General features: G+C 41.1%; 1 protein-coding gene across 2 annotated transcripts in view; it reads right to left on the bottom strand.

The window, feature by feature from the left end:
- SEC63 (SEC63 protein translocation regulator) overlaps positions 1–15,325 on the bottom strand; it is a 108,898-nt gene that overhangs the window by 36,200 nt on the left and 57,373 nt on the right. For both annotated transcript variants that reach the window (XM_077487157.1, XM_077487155.1), the window contains exons 13-15: positions 9,517–9,664; positions 5,056–5,138; positions 4,719–4,778 (exon numbers count right to left, since the gene is read on the bottom strand). In XM_077487157.1, the coding sequence (XP_077343283.1) occupies positions 4,719–4,778; positions 5,056–5,138; positions 9,517–9,664 (291 nt within the window). The remainder of the gene's footprint in view (positions 1–4,718; positions 4,779–5,055; positions 5,139–9,516; positions 9,665–15,325) is intronic.

Below are 15,325 nucleotides of genomic sequence, written 5' to 3'. Positions count from 1 at the left end.
TGGCAAACTTATTGACTCGTGTATAAGCCGAGGGTGAGACATGCCTGTCCATCCCTGTGTGTGTGTCCGTCCATCCCTGTGTGTCCGTCCATCCCTGTGTGTCCGTCCATCCCTGTGTGTCCGTCCATCCATCCCTGTGTGTGTGTGTGTCCATCCATCCATCCATCCCTGTGTGTGTGTGTCTCCATCCATCCATCCATCCATCCCTGTGTGTGTGTGTCTCCATCCATCCATCCATCCATCCCTGTGTGTGTGTGTCTCCATCCATCCATCCATCCCTGTGTGTGTGTGTATCCATCCATCCCTGTGTGTGTGTGTGTCTCCATCCATCCATCCATCCATCCGTGTGTGTGTGTCTCCATCCGTGTGTGTGTGTGTGTGTGTGTGTGTGTGTGTGTGTGTGTGTGTGTGTGTGTGTGTGTGTGTGTGTGTGTGTGTGTGTGTCCAGCCTACCTGTGTCCCGAGCCTTTGTCCCGAGCCTCCGTCCCGTGTCGTGCCTTGCCTTCGTCCCGTCCCGTCCCGTCCTGTCCCGTGCCGTGCCTTGCCTCCGTCCCGTGCCCTCTTCGTCGGCGGCCATTGTAAAATTCAAAAGCCGCGCCTCCTCCTTCGCCTGTGATAGGCGGAACACTGAATTTCCCAGCAGCCTGTGTTCCGCCTATCACGGACGTCGTATCATCCTCGTCCGTAGTACGAGGATGAGACGACGCCCGTGATAGGCGGAACACAGGCTGCTGGGAAATTCAGTGTTCCGCCTATCACAGGCGAAGGCGGAGCCGGAGGCGCGGCTTTTGAATCATAGAATGGCCGCTGTCTGTCTGCTCGACACGCTGATCGAGCGGGCAGACAGCGATGACTCGAGTATAAGCCGAGGGGGGCACTTTCAGCCTCAAAAAAGAGGCTGAAAATCTCGGCTTATACTCGAGTATATACGGTAAGCATCCATGGGCATGAGGCCATAATTACACACACTTTTGCGTAGATTACAAAGTCCCTGCTCTCAGGTGGAGTAATGCTATTCTGCTCCTTATGCATCACAATTCTACCTTCACCATAATACAATCTGCTTTCAACTGTGGTCATATTTACCACAACAGTCATACTCTTAACTGCAGGTATGTGGAATAATTAAAGCTGCATTGCGCTATTTTCACAAAAAATACACTAAAATCATTATAAGTGGATACACACGAGGCAAAATTTACATTCCTGCTAAATAAAGTTAAAACTGTATTGATTTTGTAACAAATATTTGTAAATTTTAGATTGTGTCTTTTTGCGAAATAGTGAAAACTGAAGGTGCGCAAAACTAACAAAAAAAAAAATCAAAAAAAAAAAATCGAAGGTTATAATTTTTCACTTACAGCCAGGGTGGACAAAAATCAAAATCTTATTTTTTTGATTTAAATAGATTTTTGGGATTTTTATTAAATTTATTTTAATAAAATGCTGTCTGAGGAAAAATCCATCCAACGATAGTTTTCTATTTAAGATACATTAATCATTTAGTTTATTCAACATGAAATGGAGCTTAGTTATGCAAAAAGAGGCTGTATATTCTGCAATATATACATTTTTGGTAAACTCAATCAACCCAAGCTCTGCAAGCTAAGAACATGCACTGCATTGATGCAGTCACACAATTTCACAGTAACCATGAGATAAACCATTTTCTTAACCTGACAGCATATTATTCTAAATGGGAAACCTTCACTTTGTTTGCAAATATTAAAGCGGGGTTCCACCCAAGATGGGAACTTCCACTTTAAGCACTCCTCGCCCCCCTGACATACCACATTTGGCATGTCAAATTTTTTTTGGGGGGGTAGTGTGTACTCCTTTTTTCCGTGGGACTTCCTGCTTCCCATTTTCGGCCACCTGGGCAACGCCTCCTCTCACCCTAGACGGCCCCTCCCAGCCAGCAATCTTCTGGAACACAACTCAGGTCCCAGAAAATCGTCTGGCCAATAGGAGAGCGCAGCGCGACTTGACGGTGCCGAGGAGAGGAGGGGGAGAGGACACTTATCTGCCCTGAACCCTGGGGCAGGCAAGTGTCAGTTTATTAAAAGTCAGCAGCTATGCTTTTTGTAGCTGCTGACTTAACTAAAAAAACTCAACTTTGCAGAATAATATTAAAGATTTAAAGAAAAATAAAGCCCTACATTTAAAGAGCACCTGTAATTTCAGATCCATCATGAGCCTGTTGCTCCTATGTCCCTCACCTTGTTGTGTCACTGCCGCATCACCAGCTGTCCCATTAAAGTGAATGGGACTGTCGGTGAGTCAACAGTGGGTTAGAGGAGACGCTGTGGGACAGAGAGATGACAATTGCTCTTTAAAAATTATGATTTAAATTAAGTTGATTTGAATCAAGCCTTCTTACTAGTGATTTCAAATCGCAATTTAAACTAGACTTGATTTAAATCAAATCCACCATGCCAACCATACTTTTTCTGAAAGCACATGAGCAGAAGAATAAAAAAATAAATAATTGCTACTGATATTTTAGGCTGCACGATAGTTGCACAAATGCTCATCATATCTGTATTTTCATAAAAAATACACAAAAAAAATCACTATCAGCAGGCACAAACACAACTTACAAAATTCCTGCTAAATCCCTGCTAAGGCCTCATTCACAATTGGGCGTACTAAAGTGTACACCCGTGTTTACCTGCAAGGGGATGCACAGGCGTTCCATGTATCCCCGTGCAGGCAGTCTTATTTATGCAATTGGGATGCAATGGCTGCATGGGCACAGCTGCTGCTCCCAACTTGATATCTATGTGGGTGGGCACCCGGACCCACATGGATGTCAAAATGAGAGCAGTGGCTCTGTGCGTGGAGTTGCTACATCCCAAATTACATCAATGAGACCGACAGCCTGCATGGAGATGCATGGAACACCTGTGCATCCCTGTACAGGCAAACAAAGCCTTGCAGGGGCAAACACTGTAGTATGCTATGTGTGTAAAGGCCTTACTATGTTTTATTTTATTTTATTTTTTTGGATTTTTTTTTCCCTTTAGAATACGTTTTTTTTTACATTTTGGATTTTTTTTTTTTGTGGGGGATGTGGGGACTGTGGTGAGATAGAGGTTAGAATAGACCACTGATATCTTTTTGAAAGGGACTGAAGACAGTGGGTCAGATCGATATTAGCATCAAAAAGCCAGGATGTCAAAGCGAGAAGGAGGAAAACAAAAAAAAATGTCAGCCGCAGGCAGGATAACAGAGCTGGCGCTGGCACTGGGGACATTAACAGAGATTTGGGATAGGGGAAGGGTAGAGAAAGGGACACTGAAGGGGGGCACAAGATGGGCACACTGAAGGGGGGACACTGCAGGGGACAGGGGCAAGCGTAAAGAGCACACTTTCGGCATGTGGATGCAATCAGCAGCCATGCTGCTGCTTGATTACATTTACAAATCTGTGCAGTGGAGCTGTGATAGAACCGCTGACTTTACACACTGTATGTAAATCAGAAGCTTGTTAGCTGTTGATTACATTCATTCATATAAAGCGTTAGCTTACATTTCAGTGTAAATTCATGGTTGTTAAACCAACCATGAGTTTACAGGCTTAGAAAATGCAAGGTCCATACGGCGTACGGACCTGTCCAGCTGGAAGCAGAGTTTTAGGTCTCTACGCTGTATGGACCTGGCAGCGAAAGGATTAAAGCCTTTTTTAACTGCTTCAGCCCCAGAAGATTTTACCCCCTCTTCCTGACCAGAGCACTTTTTACGATTTGGCACTGCGTCGCTTTAACTGACAATTGCACGACCGTGCGACAATACACCAAAACAAAATTGATGTCACACACCCCCACCCCCCCATAGAGCTTTTTTTGGTGGTATTTGATCACCTCTGCGCTTTTTATTTTTTGTGCTATAAACAAAAAAATAAAAATAAAGTGACAATTTTGAGAAAAAGCAATATTCTTTACTTTTTGCTATAATAAATATCCCTCAAAAATATATAAAAACAATTTTCTTCCTTAGTTTAGGCCGATATGTATTTATTTATTTTTTTCAAAAAATATGTAAAAGAACATAATAAGCGTATATTGATTGGTTTGTGCAAAAGCTATAACGTCTGCAAAATAGGGGATCGTTTTATGCCATTATTATGCTTAGTAATGGTGGCGATCTGTGATTTTTATTGTGACTGCAAGATTATGGCGGAAACAGACACTTTTGAAACTATTTTGCGACCATTGTCCTTTATCAGTGCTATAAAAATGCACAGATTACTGTGTAAATTACACTGGCAGGGAAGGGGTTAAACACTAGAGGGCGATCAAGGGGTTAAGTGTGTCCTAGGGAGTGATTCCAACTGTGTGTGTGGGGGGGGGGGGGGGTGGTCTACCACTGACATGACAGTGATCACTGCTCCCGATGACAGTAGATCTCTGTCATGTCACGGGGCAGAATGGGGAAATGCCTTGTTTACATCTCAACGTTCAGCAGCTCCGTGACACGATTGCCAGGACACCGGCAGACAGAGTCCGCGGTCACACTGTACACGGCGGGCGTGCGAGTCCGCTAGCCCCAATTAAAGGGAACATACAGGTACGCCTATTTGCCCACCGCAGACATTGTGCCAATGTATATCGACATGCATCGGTCGGCAAGTGGTAAACATACATTTCCATTCCATCTCTTCAAACGCTGTAGGTTAACAATGTAACCAAAATGAACACAAATAAAATTCTCACGTACTCCTTCTTCCACTGGCTGGTCTTCTGCAGAGCAAGTGGACTGTTCTTTCTCAAACACCTCCTAGTATAGAAGAGCAGAAATACATTACTTTACTCAACTGACTTATTTTCAGGATCTGCAAATAAACAAGCCAAGTTAAGATAAGGTTACATCTGTTATATCATACATTGTAAAGAGAATGCCATAATAGCACAAAAAGTAGTGTAAACTGTGTGGCTACAATGAAAAAAAGTACTATAACACTACTAGTAGATAAGCTGCAAAAGAATTCAATGAAAGAATGATTCATCTAAAGTTGACCTTTTAACACAGAAATGTAAAGCACTGGTTTGCTTACCGCCATTGTTTGTCTTCTAAGTGTTACAAGGACCGTAACAAGTGAACCCACAGTAATGTTGTTACTATCTTCATCATCTAGCACTGTGAAAAAAATAAAAAAAACTTATTGTTAGTACATATTTCTCACTTATTCACACAACTAAATGTTATCCTGTGTTATCCAAATCAAAGAGGCCAATGACATTTCAAATACACACCAAAATAGTGTTTTGATAGGAAGACAATAGAAACATTATTTGGGTACTCCAATTCAGAAATGGAAATATACAAGAGTGTATGTAAATGCTTTTTCGTCCAGTAGCACTAGCCTAAAAGGAATAAAATTATTATTTTAGGCCTTGACCATCTACATTGCCTGTCCAGGGCTTTTAATTATAATGAATACATGACCAAACTTTTTTTTACCTAGATTGCTTTTTAATAAAAGCAGTACATGTACTAATGTTCTCCTGTTACCCAGAGTCAGCTGATAGCAGGCAATTGCCTGCCATCACTTGACAGGGCTAGAGGTGTGCCAAGTTCAGAAAGGAAATATTGATAATATTGTTGGGACCAACTCAGCTGTCTGATTGACAGCTGGCTCCGCCTTTCAGGTACAGCTCAGAGTCAGCTACGCCAGCCCCTTCCTTAGTCTGGAGCTCCAGTGAGCACCGGAGGAGCAGAGTGGGAGCAAGTGAATGGCAATCGCTGTTCTCAGCTGAAAACATACTGAGCCCTCTTTCACACCTAAAAACTTTTTCCTGTTAGTTTCCCTATGTTTCACTACATCTTACTACACAGAATCCTATGCTTGCCAATTGTGCCTGATCATATTTGTATGCTCCATCACCCTATGATGCTCTAAAAAGTACATGAGCTTTTTTTTTAGGGTATTCAGGTGTTCTTTTGATCCCACAGATTTCAATGGAAATGCTTGTAAAAGAGCAATACATGTGTTGTGCATGCATTTTTGTCCACCTTTAGTAGATCCCCGAAAACTCACTTGTTCAGGGAAGCCTATCCCACACCCAACTAACAACCCCACCAAATCATTCCCCGCATCCATTACCTTATGTACCACAACCCCCTCCCTTTAGAATGTAAGCTCTACGAGCAGGGCCCTCCTGTCCCTTCTGTATTGAACGGTACTGTAATTGTGCTGTCCCCCCTCTACATTGTAAAGCGCTGCGTAAACTGTTGGCGCTATATAAATCGTTAATTTTTATGCCTATAGAACTGCTCTCCTCCCCTTGCCCAGCCCAGGAAAGAAAAAAATTCTGAAGCCTGATACGTGTTCAAAAAAAATAAATAAATAAATAAAAAGCTTCAAAATCAACATAAATTACGCACTTATAGGGTGTCAAGAGACTAAGAGCCGCGAGATCAGTGGCCATGTGATCACTCCGCTATCGGTCTTAATTAAAAAGCCCTAGCTAGGAATCCTCCCATGATCATTTGTCCGCAAGAGACTCATCTCACTGCTGTCTGTTCACATTCCGGAGAACTTTCACCTGCAGTAAAGAAAACCTTCCCCCTTATTTGATTGTTTATTACTGTGTGTGTACCCATTAGGGAGATGTCGCCTCATTTCCAATCCAGGTGACTGGTGTAAGATAGAACAGGAAAAGTAGAGACTAGCCTTAAAGTGTTAAAGTCCTTTACTTAAAGGGGTTCTGCACTCATAATAAAACATTTGCCCATTCTGTTGCCTCTAGTTCATATATTTCATAATGCCACCTGTTTTTTTTTTTGGATTCACCTACATTTTGTAATCTGTAGTAATTTATTTTAAACCCCTGCGGCGATGGGCGGTCTCTTGCGGGGATCAGCGTCATTTCCTGCTGAAGCCCACACTGTCTCCTGGGATCTCGTTCAAGTAATCCCAGGAGACATTGCGGCTAATGCACCCGACATCTCGCGAGATTTCGGGTGCTACAGCCGACATCTCGCGTGATTTGGGTTATTACAGCCGAGATCTCGCGAGATCTCGGCTGTAATAACCGAAATCACGTGAGATGTCGGCTGTAGCACCCGATATCTCGCGAGATGTCGGGTGCATTAGCCGCAATGTCTCCTGGGATTACTTGAACGAGATCCCAGGAGACAGTGCGGGCTTCAGCAGGAAATGACGCTGATCCCCGCAAGAGACCGCCCATTGCCGCAGGGGTTTAAAATAAATTACTACAGATTACAAAATGTAGGTGAATCCAAAAAAAAAAAAAAAAACAGGTGGCATTATGAAATATATGAACTAGAGGCAACAGAATGGGCAAATGTTTTATTATGAGTGCAGAACCCCTTTAAAATTTGGTAACATGGTAATAGTTTTTAAGAAAGGGGTAGACTCCATCAGCCTCTCTTATAAATACGTCCTCCCATGTGCACATGTGCAGTTCAACGGATCATATAGGGCAGCTGATCTTTGCCGCAATGCTGTGACTCACGCACGCACAGGAGTGATGTTATCAAGCCCTTGCCATTCAAACGGCTGAACAAACGGAAACCAGAAGACTGGGAGAAGATGAAGTCTGTCAAAATGTACTAATAGGAGATGCATACTAGGAAAAATATGGCATAACACACCAGGGGGCCATATAGTTATAAAGCCCTTTCTTACTGTAGCTAAAACTAAAATGTTTTTTGCAGGAATTTGGCTTTAAGATTTAAAGTGAAATTATATTCCACCTAAAATGTATAAAAAGGCAAAATGTCTTGCCTACTGTTATCTCAACCAACTTGAAGTCACTGGAAGTGATGTAAAGCGTAGGATACGGAGACCGGAAGTGACGCTCGCACCAGAGCGGTCGATCTGAACTGTTTTGCTGCTAATGCTGCCTATTTACCCCATTTCATTTGTGAGTAATTTTAACCTTTTAATAAAGTAGTGATTTTTAAAAACATACTACACTATGGTTGCTCTTATACTTATTCTCTGAGCTATATTGGAACATCTTGCTGGAGTATACAGTGACGGAGATCTGAGAATGACCCCCTGAGGCCCCCCCTTCCACCCCCTTTCCTGGGACTCCTGGTATATCCAAGAGGAGGCCGCATATAAGCTATATTTTATATAGCGGGAAGGTAATTACCCAGTGTGCACACTTAAGCGTGGAATCACTTATGTGGAGGAAGAACCTCTGAGATATTTCCCAGCACAGAATCACTTTAGAGGTTTATGTGACATCATCACGGGACTGTGTTCACGTCATTACCAGCTGGATATAGTCCAATTTTTTGCACTCAGCACTTTCTGTTTATGGAGTTTTGTTCTATAGTTCGATTATTATAGGTTTTTTATTAATATTTTGTGTTACACTAAGCACTTTGTTTGCATTTTTTGCACTTTATTTTTGCTTGCTTGCATTTTTTGCACTTTATTATTGTCACTAGTTTGCGCTTACGTAGCCAGTAACTGTTTATATTTCAGTCACTTTGGTTTTGCTATGATGCACTCAGCACTTTCTATCATAGAAGTCTGATTTAGAGTTAGACCACTGTATGTGGTTTTGAACTTAGCACTATTTTTATATCATAGAGATATAAGTTGGACTTGGGATTGTGACAGTTATTATTGTGTTACACACTTGTTGCAGGCACTATTGATAGAAGAATTTCTACATTAGGATAAGAGTTCTCCCTTACTACTTTACCATACTAGTTTGAATATATACCATCTGACATATCTCCATCTGAATAATTAGCTCTATAACATTTTCGTGTAATGTTCCATTTTTTTTGGAAGCGCAGCACCACCATTTTTTCTTTTAGTCTATATACATGAGCTGGTGTCTCATGAAAGTGCTTGCGGCATCCACTAAATAAGAGCATTCCTCACAAATCCCATTTAAGCGCAGGAGTTCATTGAATATTTACAAGCCCTCCCACTGACGTCAGCCAGGGAGAAAAGAGCAAAAGAAGAGAGAGGAGAGAGCCGTCAATCAGCTGAGGACTGGGAGCTGCGCTCATAAAAGGTACAGATATGCAGTTTTTTTTTTTTAACATTACACAGGCACACTTAATATTATGGAGGGGGGGGGGGGGGGGGGGGGGAAATTGGTACAAGTAGAAAGGGGTTAGATGAGAACAGAGGAGACACAGGAGAGCAGGGCAGCATATGGCAGAGGCACATACGCGGACCACGGTGTTAGGACTCAGTAGCTAGTAGTATCATCAGAGACTTTTTTTGGGGGAATAACAAACGCTTTAAGGCATTCTTACATTACAGTAGATATAGGTCATGACTGTTCTAGTACATTCTCTTATCCATGCACGATAAACAGCAGATAACTCTTCTTCATTAAAGGTTAACAATGCTACACACACAGGCCTTACCACACTGGCTCCCAAACAGCTTTGTCACATGGGCTGTACGCTTCTGTTTTGAATACAACAGAATTGGATACACAATGCCTGACAAGTCATAAAGAGTGCAAAGCAAGGAACCAAAGAGCAGAACTAAAATAATGAATTTTGCACATACCCTGAGGCTTTATCTCCATTGTGATGTGTGGAAAGCTGCCAAGAACTGCTACTAGCTCCTCATAGCTGCTGTCCTCCAGAAAGCTAAACAGCAGGCGACGATCTGACTCCTTCATGCTAACTAGGTCTCGAATTGTCTTGATTTTAAACTGTTCGTAAGGAATAATAAGTATGGAAAAATAATTTATAAGCAAACAACTTGACCTTGAATTCAGTAAATGTACATAATTAGCATGCAACTCTGACTCTCAGTGCCCCAATACGCACATTTGATAATTTGTTCACATTATTTCTAACTACAACACCAATTCCAAAAAAGTTGCAACGCAGTGTAAAATCTACATAAAAACAGAATGCAATGATTTTCAAATCTCAAACCCATATTTTATTTTTGTTTATAATCTTTAAATTTATGGATTTTTCTTTTTACAAATCGATAAACCAATAGGGGGGGGTTTAGTGTCCTCTCCCTTAATGGGAACTGTAGTTACCCATGGTTTCCATTTAGCATGGAACTCTTCCAGTCTACTACTATTAATACAAACCCATTTCTCATCTTCCATAATTTTGTTAACTTGTCTCGCCCATTATTCTATCGTAGGTACATGCTGCTTTTTCCCCAATATGCTGGAATTGGCCCTTTAGCTGCATCCAACAAATGTGGAACTATACTCTTTTATATGCCCTAATGGAACTTTGGGTACCACGAAAGGGGCATTGCATTGGGTCGTCCCTGATCGAGGCCATTATTACTTGTGAGATCACATTCCTGAGCTCGGTCCAGTATGGCCTAAACTTAGGGAATTCCCACCAGATGTGAATATGGGAGCCTTGTTGCCCGCAGCCCTGCCAACATCGATCAGAGACTGTTAGGGAATTCCCACCAGATGTGAATATGGGAGCCTTGTTGCCCGCAGCCAGCATCTTCGGGACACTGTACCACCTGGACTAAAGTTTTTAATTTGTTTCTGGTGTTTTAATATTTATAGAAGATGTACTAATCTTAACATATTCCTTTTCTGTAAGTCTGTGGAATGCCAGCCCAACTTGGATTCCCAATCCCCCCCAAAAAAAAAAAATCAAAAAAAAATCTAAGGACTGTGTTGACACTACTTCTGTTCAAAAGTCCATGCGAGATAGAGAGCAAGCCACCATCCGCTGGCTGTTTATGCCAAAGAGATTTGAAATCAGAGGTTCGCCTTTCCAATCTCCTTTAGGTGGACAGTACAAAAATGCTGTAATTGCTGATACCTCAAGGTATCCATTGGAAACTCGCAGTATTCCTCTCCAAGGGCCCCTTAGCGGGCGTAATTTCCCATTCTGCATAAGCTTAAGACAGCTAGTGTCTCCAGCAATAGTCCAAGATTTTAAAAAAAGCAATGACTCCCCCAGCGGAGAAACCCCCTAACGGTAATAGAGATTTTTTTTGTGCTAGAGATTCTTGTTAGTTGAATCCCAGAGCTTCAAGGTGTGGGTAGTAGGAAAAGAGCAAGTTTTGGACAACCCTCTATATGGGTACGGGACCCATGGAGCTTGCGCTAAATCATGACCTGGCAACATCTTTTCTAAGGTCACCCAGACATTTTGAGGGGTATGATGTCTCCAACTAAGAATTCTAGTTAAGGCAATTACTCCATAATTCCTCAAATAAGGTAGACCTAATCCCCAGTCCAATTTAGGCCCGTAAGAATATGATATGCCAGTCTTGGTTTAGTCTTTCGCCAAACAAAATCAGTAAAAAGCCACCTTACATTAACTAAAAATGACTTTGGGAGTGGAATAATAATAATAATAATAATAAATTTTATTTATAATGCACTTTCCATCAAAAGACCTCAAAGTGCTACATAATTACAATAAAAACAAACAAACCGCTTAATTTACAAAACATTTGCTAAAAAGAAAGAATAGGGATCATCTGCATAATAGAGCTTTGGGGAGCACCCTCATCTTTAAAGTATTAACTCTTCCTAGCTAGGAGAGGGTAGCTCTGTCCCAATCTGCCAAGTCTCCCTTGATTTTTTTTGATTTTTTTTGGAGGAGGATATAATTTTCTTCATATAGCTTTGATAGGTCTGCCGTCAAACGAATTCCCAAATACTTAATATGTCTTTCATTCCATATGAAAGAAAAAGACTGCATAAGAGAATCCTCTATAGTTTGGGGTAAGTATAACCGCAAAATTTCAGATTTTTTAATTTTTTTTTTTTAATTTGACAATCCCAAAATCCTTTAGGGATTCCATTAAAATTAGATAATGTTATTAACGGGTCAGATATAAAAAAACAAAATATCATCCGCATAAATTTATGCTCTGCAGGGCCCACTTTAAAACCGTGGATATTGGGATTCTCTTATTTTACATAACAGTGCTTCCATGACAAATGCAAACAGCAGGGGTGACAAAGGGCATCCCTCCCGAGTCCTGTTCTTTATCTCCCAGGAGGAGGAAAGGACACCATTGACCTTCACTCTAGCCTAGGGTTTCCTATACAGGGCCATAATCCAGCCTAACATTCTGGGCCCCAGACCCACAACGGCTAGAACCTCCTCAAGGAATGCCCAGTCTACCCTATCAAACGCTTTCTCAGCATCTGTAGACAGGAGTAGACTGGGCATTTGTGTTTTTTGCTGGGTAGCCCAGTAAATCAAATGCAGGGCTCTTACCGAGTTGTCTCTGGCTTTACTGTCCTTGATAAACCCTGTCTGATCAGGGTCCATCCATAAATAAGGCTGCAATCTAGAAGTCAGTACCTTTGCTAATATTTTAATAACTAAATAAAAAAATAAAAAAAATAAGATATTGGGCAATAACTCATACATAGGTGTAGGTTCCTTTCCCTCTTCAGGGATTACTGTTACACTGTGAAATGATCCCGCATATGTGGGAGTAAAAGCTGTGAAAATTTCCCATAATATACACTATTAAACCCATCTGGACCCAGACTCTTCTCCTTAGAGAATATTAAGAACCTTCCCATTTCTTCCTGAGTAATTAGTTCCTCACAGGAAGCAACTAGGTCAGGAGAAAGTTTTGTATTTTTTATTTCTACTAAATAGCTCTTGATCCTTCCTTTAAGTTTTAAAGAAGCATGCAACGATCTGTCTAGATATAAGCAATAGAGATTGCCATAAAATTCCTGGAAACGCCTAGCTATTTCGGGTGATTGAAATACCTGTTGTCCATCCTGGGACACAAGCTTATGAACATGGCACTTCACCTTCTTTCTCTTTCTCAATGCGTTAGCCAGCATTTTTCCCAGGTTCGCTGCTCTGTTCATAAAACCTATGAGCCCAGAACCTTCATTTTTTTTTACCCTGCTGCAGAATACAGACAATCATGTCCCTCATTGAGACAGTTCTCGATTTCAGAAGATTGGAAGAGTTTATGCAATTTTTCCATATGTTTTATATCTGAAAGTACCGCATTTCCTCAGATTTTTGCCTCTTGAGCCTCGAACCCTGTGAAATCCGAACTCCTCTAATAACCTCTTTGTGCCCTTCCCATATTACCTTTTGGGAGACTTTGTTATGTTTATCTCAAAAATATGCTGTAATTGCTTCAGTGACTGATGCTAAGGCTGTAGGGTCTTCCAAAAATGTAGTTCATGCACCAGGTCCATTCCCTCGCCCTCACATCGGGAGGTCTAATCATAATTGAGACCGGAGCATGATCTGACAACAATGTAATCTGTTCGATAACTGCTCCCTAACAGATCTAAGTAAAACTGATCCAACAATAACAGACTAATTCTAGACTACATCTTATGGACCTTAGAATAATAACTATAGTCCTTTCTAGATTCATTAAGCATCCTTCAGCAGTCAATTAAATGATCTGACTGCATAGTCTTAAGAAAACGCTTTAAGGCCCTCTTAGACCGACCTTCCAGTTGATATATCCAGCTCTGGGTTGGGGCTTAAATTAAAGTCTCCCCCCAGAACAAGGGTGCCCTCATGGAAGGATACCAATTTGGAGTGAACCCCTTCAATAAAATGTTTTTGATGAAGATTGGGGGCATACATTGTAGCAAAAGTGTATGTCTGGCCCTGGATCTGACCTTTCAGAAAAATGAAAACAGCCCTCATGGTCTATACAGGAATCATTGACCAAAACAGGGCAGTTCTTATGAATATAGCAACCCCATCTGGCCTTTGCAATTGGTGAATACCACTGGGTATGTGTAGGCAATTTAGGGGTTCTAGTGGACTTAAAATGTCTCTCTTGCAGCATTATAATCTGAGAATTCAGACGCCTTAATTCTATCCAAAAAATTTTTTATTTAGTCGGAGAACACATCCCATAGACATAATAACCTTAATTGTTTCTTTCATAAGTCAGAGGTGGCATTGATAAAAAGAGCATCAGGAAAGATCCATATAATATAGATTAAACAGGACCAGGCCCCCCTTCCCCTGGAGAGAAAAAAAAAAAAAAACACAAAACACACACACACACAGACAAAGAGGAAATCACAACCAACACTCATACTCAACCCAATAAATTCCAAAAAACATTTTATTTTACAATAGAAAACATAGAATGTTTAAACTGAGAAAATGTATAAAATTTTAAGAAAAAAATAGGGCAATTTTGAAATTGATGTCAAACAAATCTCATAAAAGTTGGGACATAGCCATGTTTACCAGAATGTAGCATTCCCTCTTCTTTTACCAACACTCTGTAAACCTCTGGGAACTGAGGAGGTGGGGCTCTGCCCGCCCAGATCAATCATTCTGTGATTGTAAAAAACTACAAGTACTGACATCCTTTGTAGCAGCCAGCTTGTAGTTCTCAATGAACTACCAGGGGGCTGTTCAGCACTATGGTAGTCCATGTATTCTGTCAGTGTGAAATTGCATTTTGTAGGAGCCCTAAAGGGCAATGCAATGCTTTTCAGGGCCCTACAAATAAAAGAAAATAATAATAAAATTCACATTTACTTGTATAGCCTACATGTACAGCTCACTGGATCACTGCACTTCCGGGGCGCGCATCCGGCGACCCGCAGTGATTGTACACAGCGGGAGCGGATCTGTGGGTACCGCAGACTCCATATCCACCGCCACCCACCAATCATTAGGCAAAGAGCCAGAACCAGGATCAGCCTATGTAAACAAGTCAGATCTCCATTATGTCAGTAGAGAAGGCATTAACCCTGTGTTCCTGCAAAGCAGGAACATGGATCAATGCCTTTCCCTAGTTAAAGCACCTCCCACACAGTACACAAGCACTGGCTAGGCACACAGATAACACTTTGATGTTAACCCCTTCCAAGCCAATGTCAATAGAACAGTGACAGTGCATATTTTTAGCACCGATCACTGCATTAGTGTCACTGGTCCCCAAAAAGTTTCAAAAGTGTCAGTTTGAGTCCAATTTGACCATCACAATATTGCAGTCCCGCTACAAGTTGCTGATCACCGCCATTACTAGTAAAAAATAAATGAAAATACCATAAATATATCCAATAGTTTGTAGACGCTTTAACTTTTGAGCAAACCAAGATACGCTTATTGGGATTTTTTTTTACCAAAAATATGTAGCAGAATACATATTGGCCTAAATTTTTTAAGAAATTAGATTTTTTTTTAAATTATATTGGATAAGTTTTAAAGCAGAATAATTGTCAGTTTTAAATTTATAGCGCAAAAAAATATATATTTTTTTTAAATGTGTAGGTGATCAAATGTCACTAAAAGAAAGCTCTTTTTGTGGGAAAAAAATACATTAATTTTAGTTGGGTACAGTGTCAACAACCGCACAATTGTCAGTTAAAGTAACGCAGTGCTGTATTGCCAAATATGGT

Source organism: Lithobates pipiens, unplaced genomic scaffold, assembly GCF_037356315.1.
Source record: "Lithobates pipiens isolate NorthernLeopardFrog02 unplaced genomic scaffold, aLitPip1_a1.2 Scaffold_18, whole genome shotgun sequence".
Taxonomy (NCBI): Eukaryota; Metazoa; Chordata; class Amphibia; order Anura; family Ranidae; genus Lithobates; species Lithobates pipiens.
This window is presented reverse-complemented; position numbering and strand designations above follow the sequence as displayed.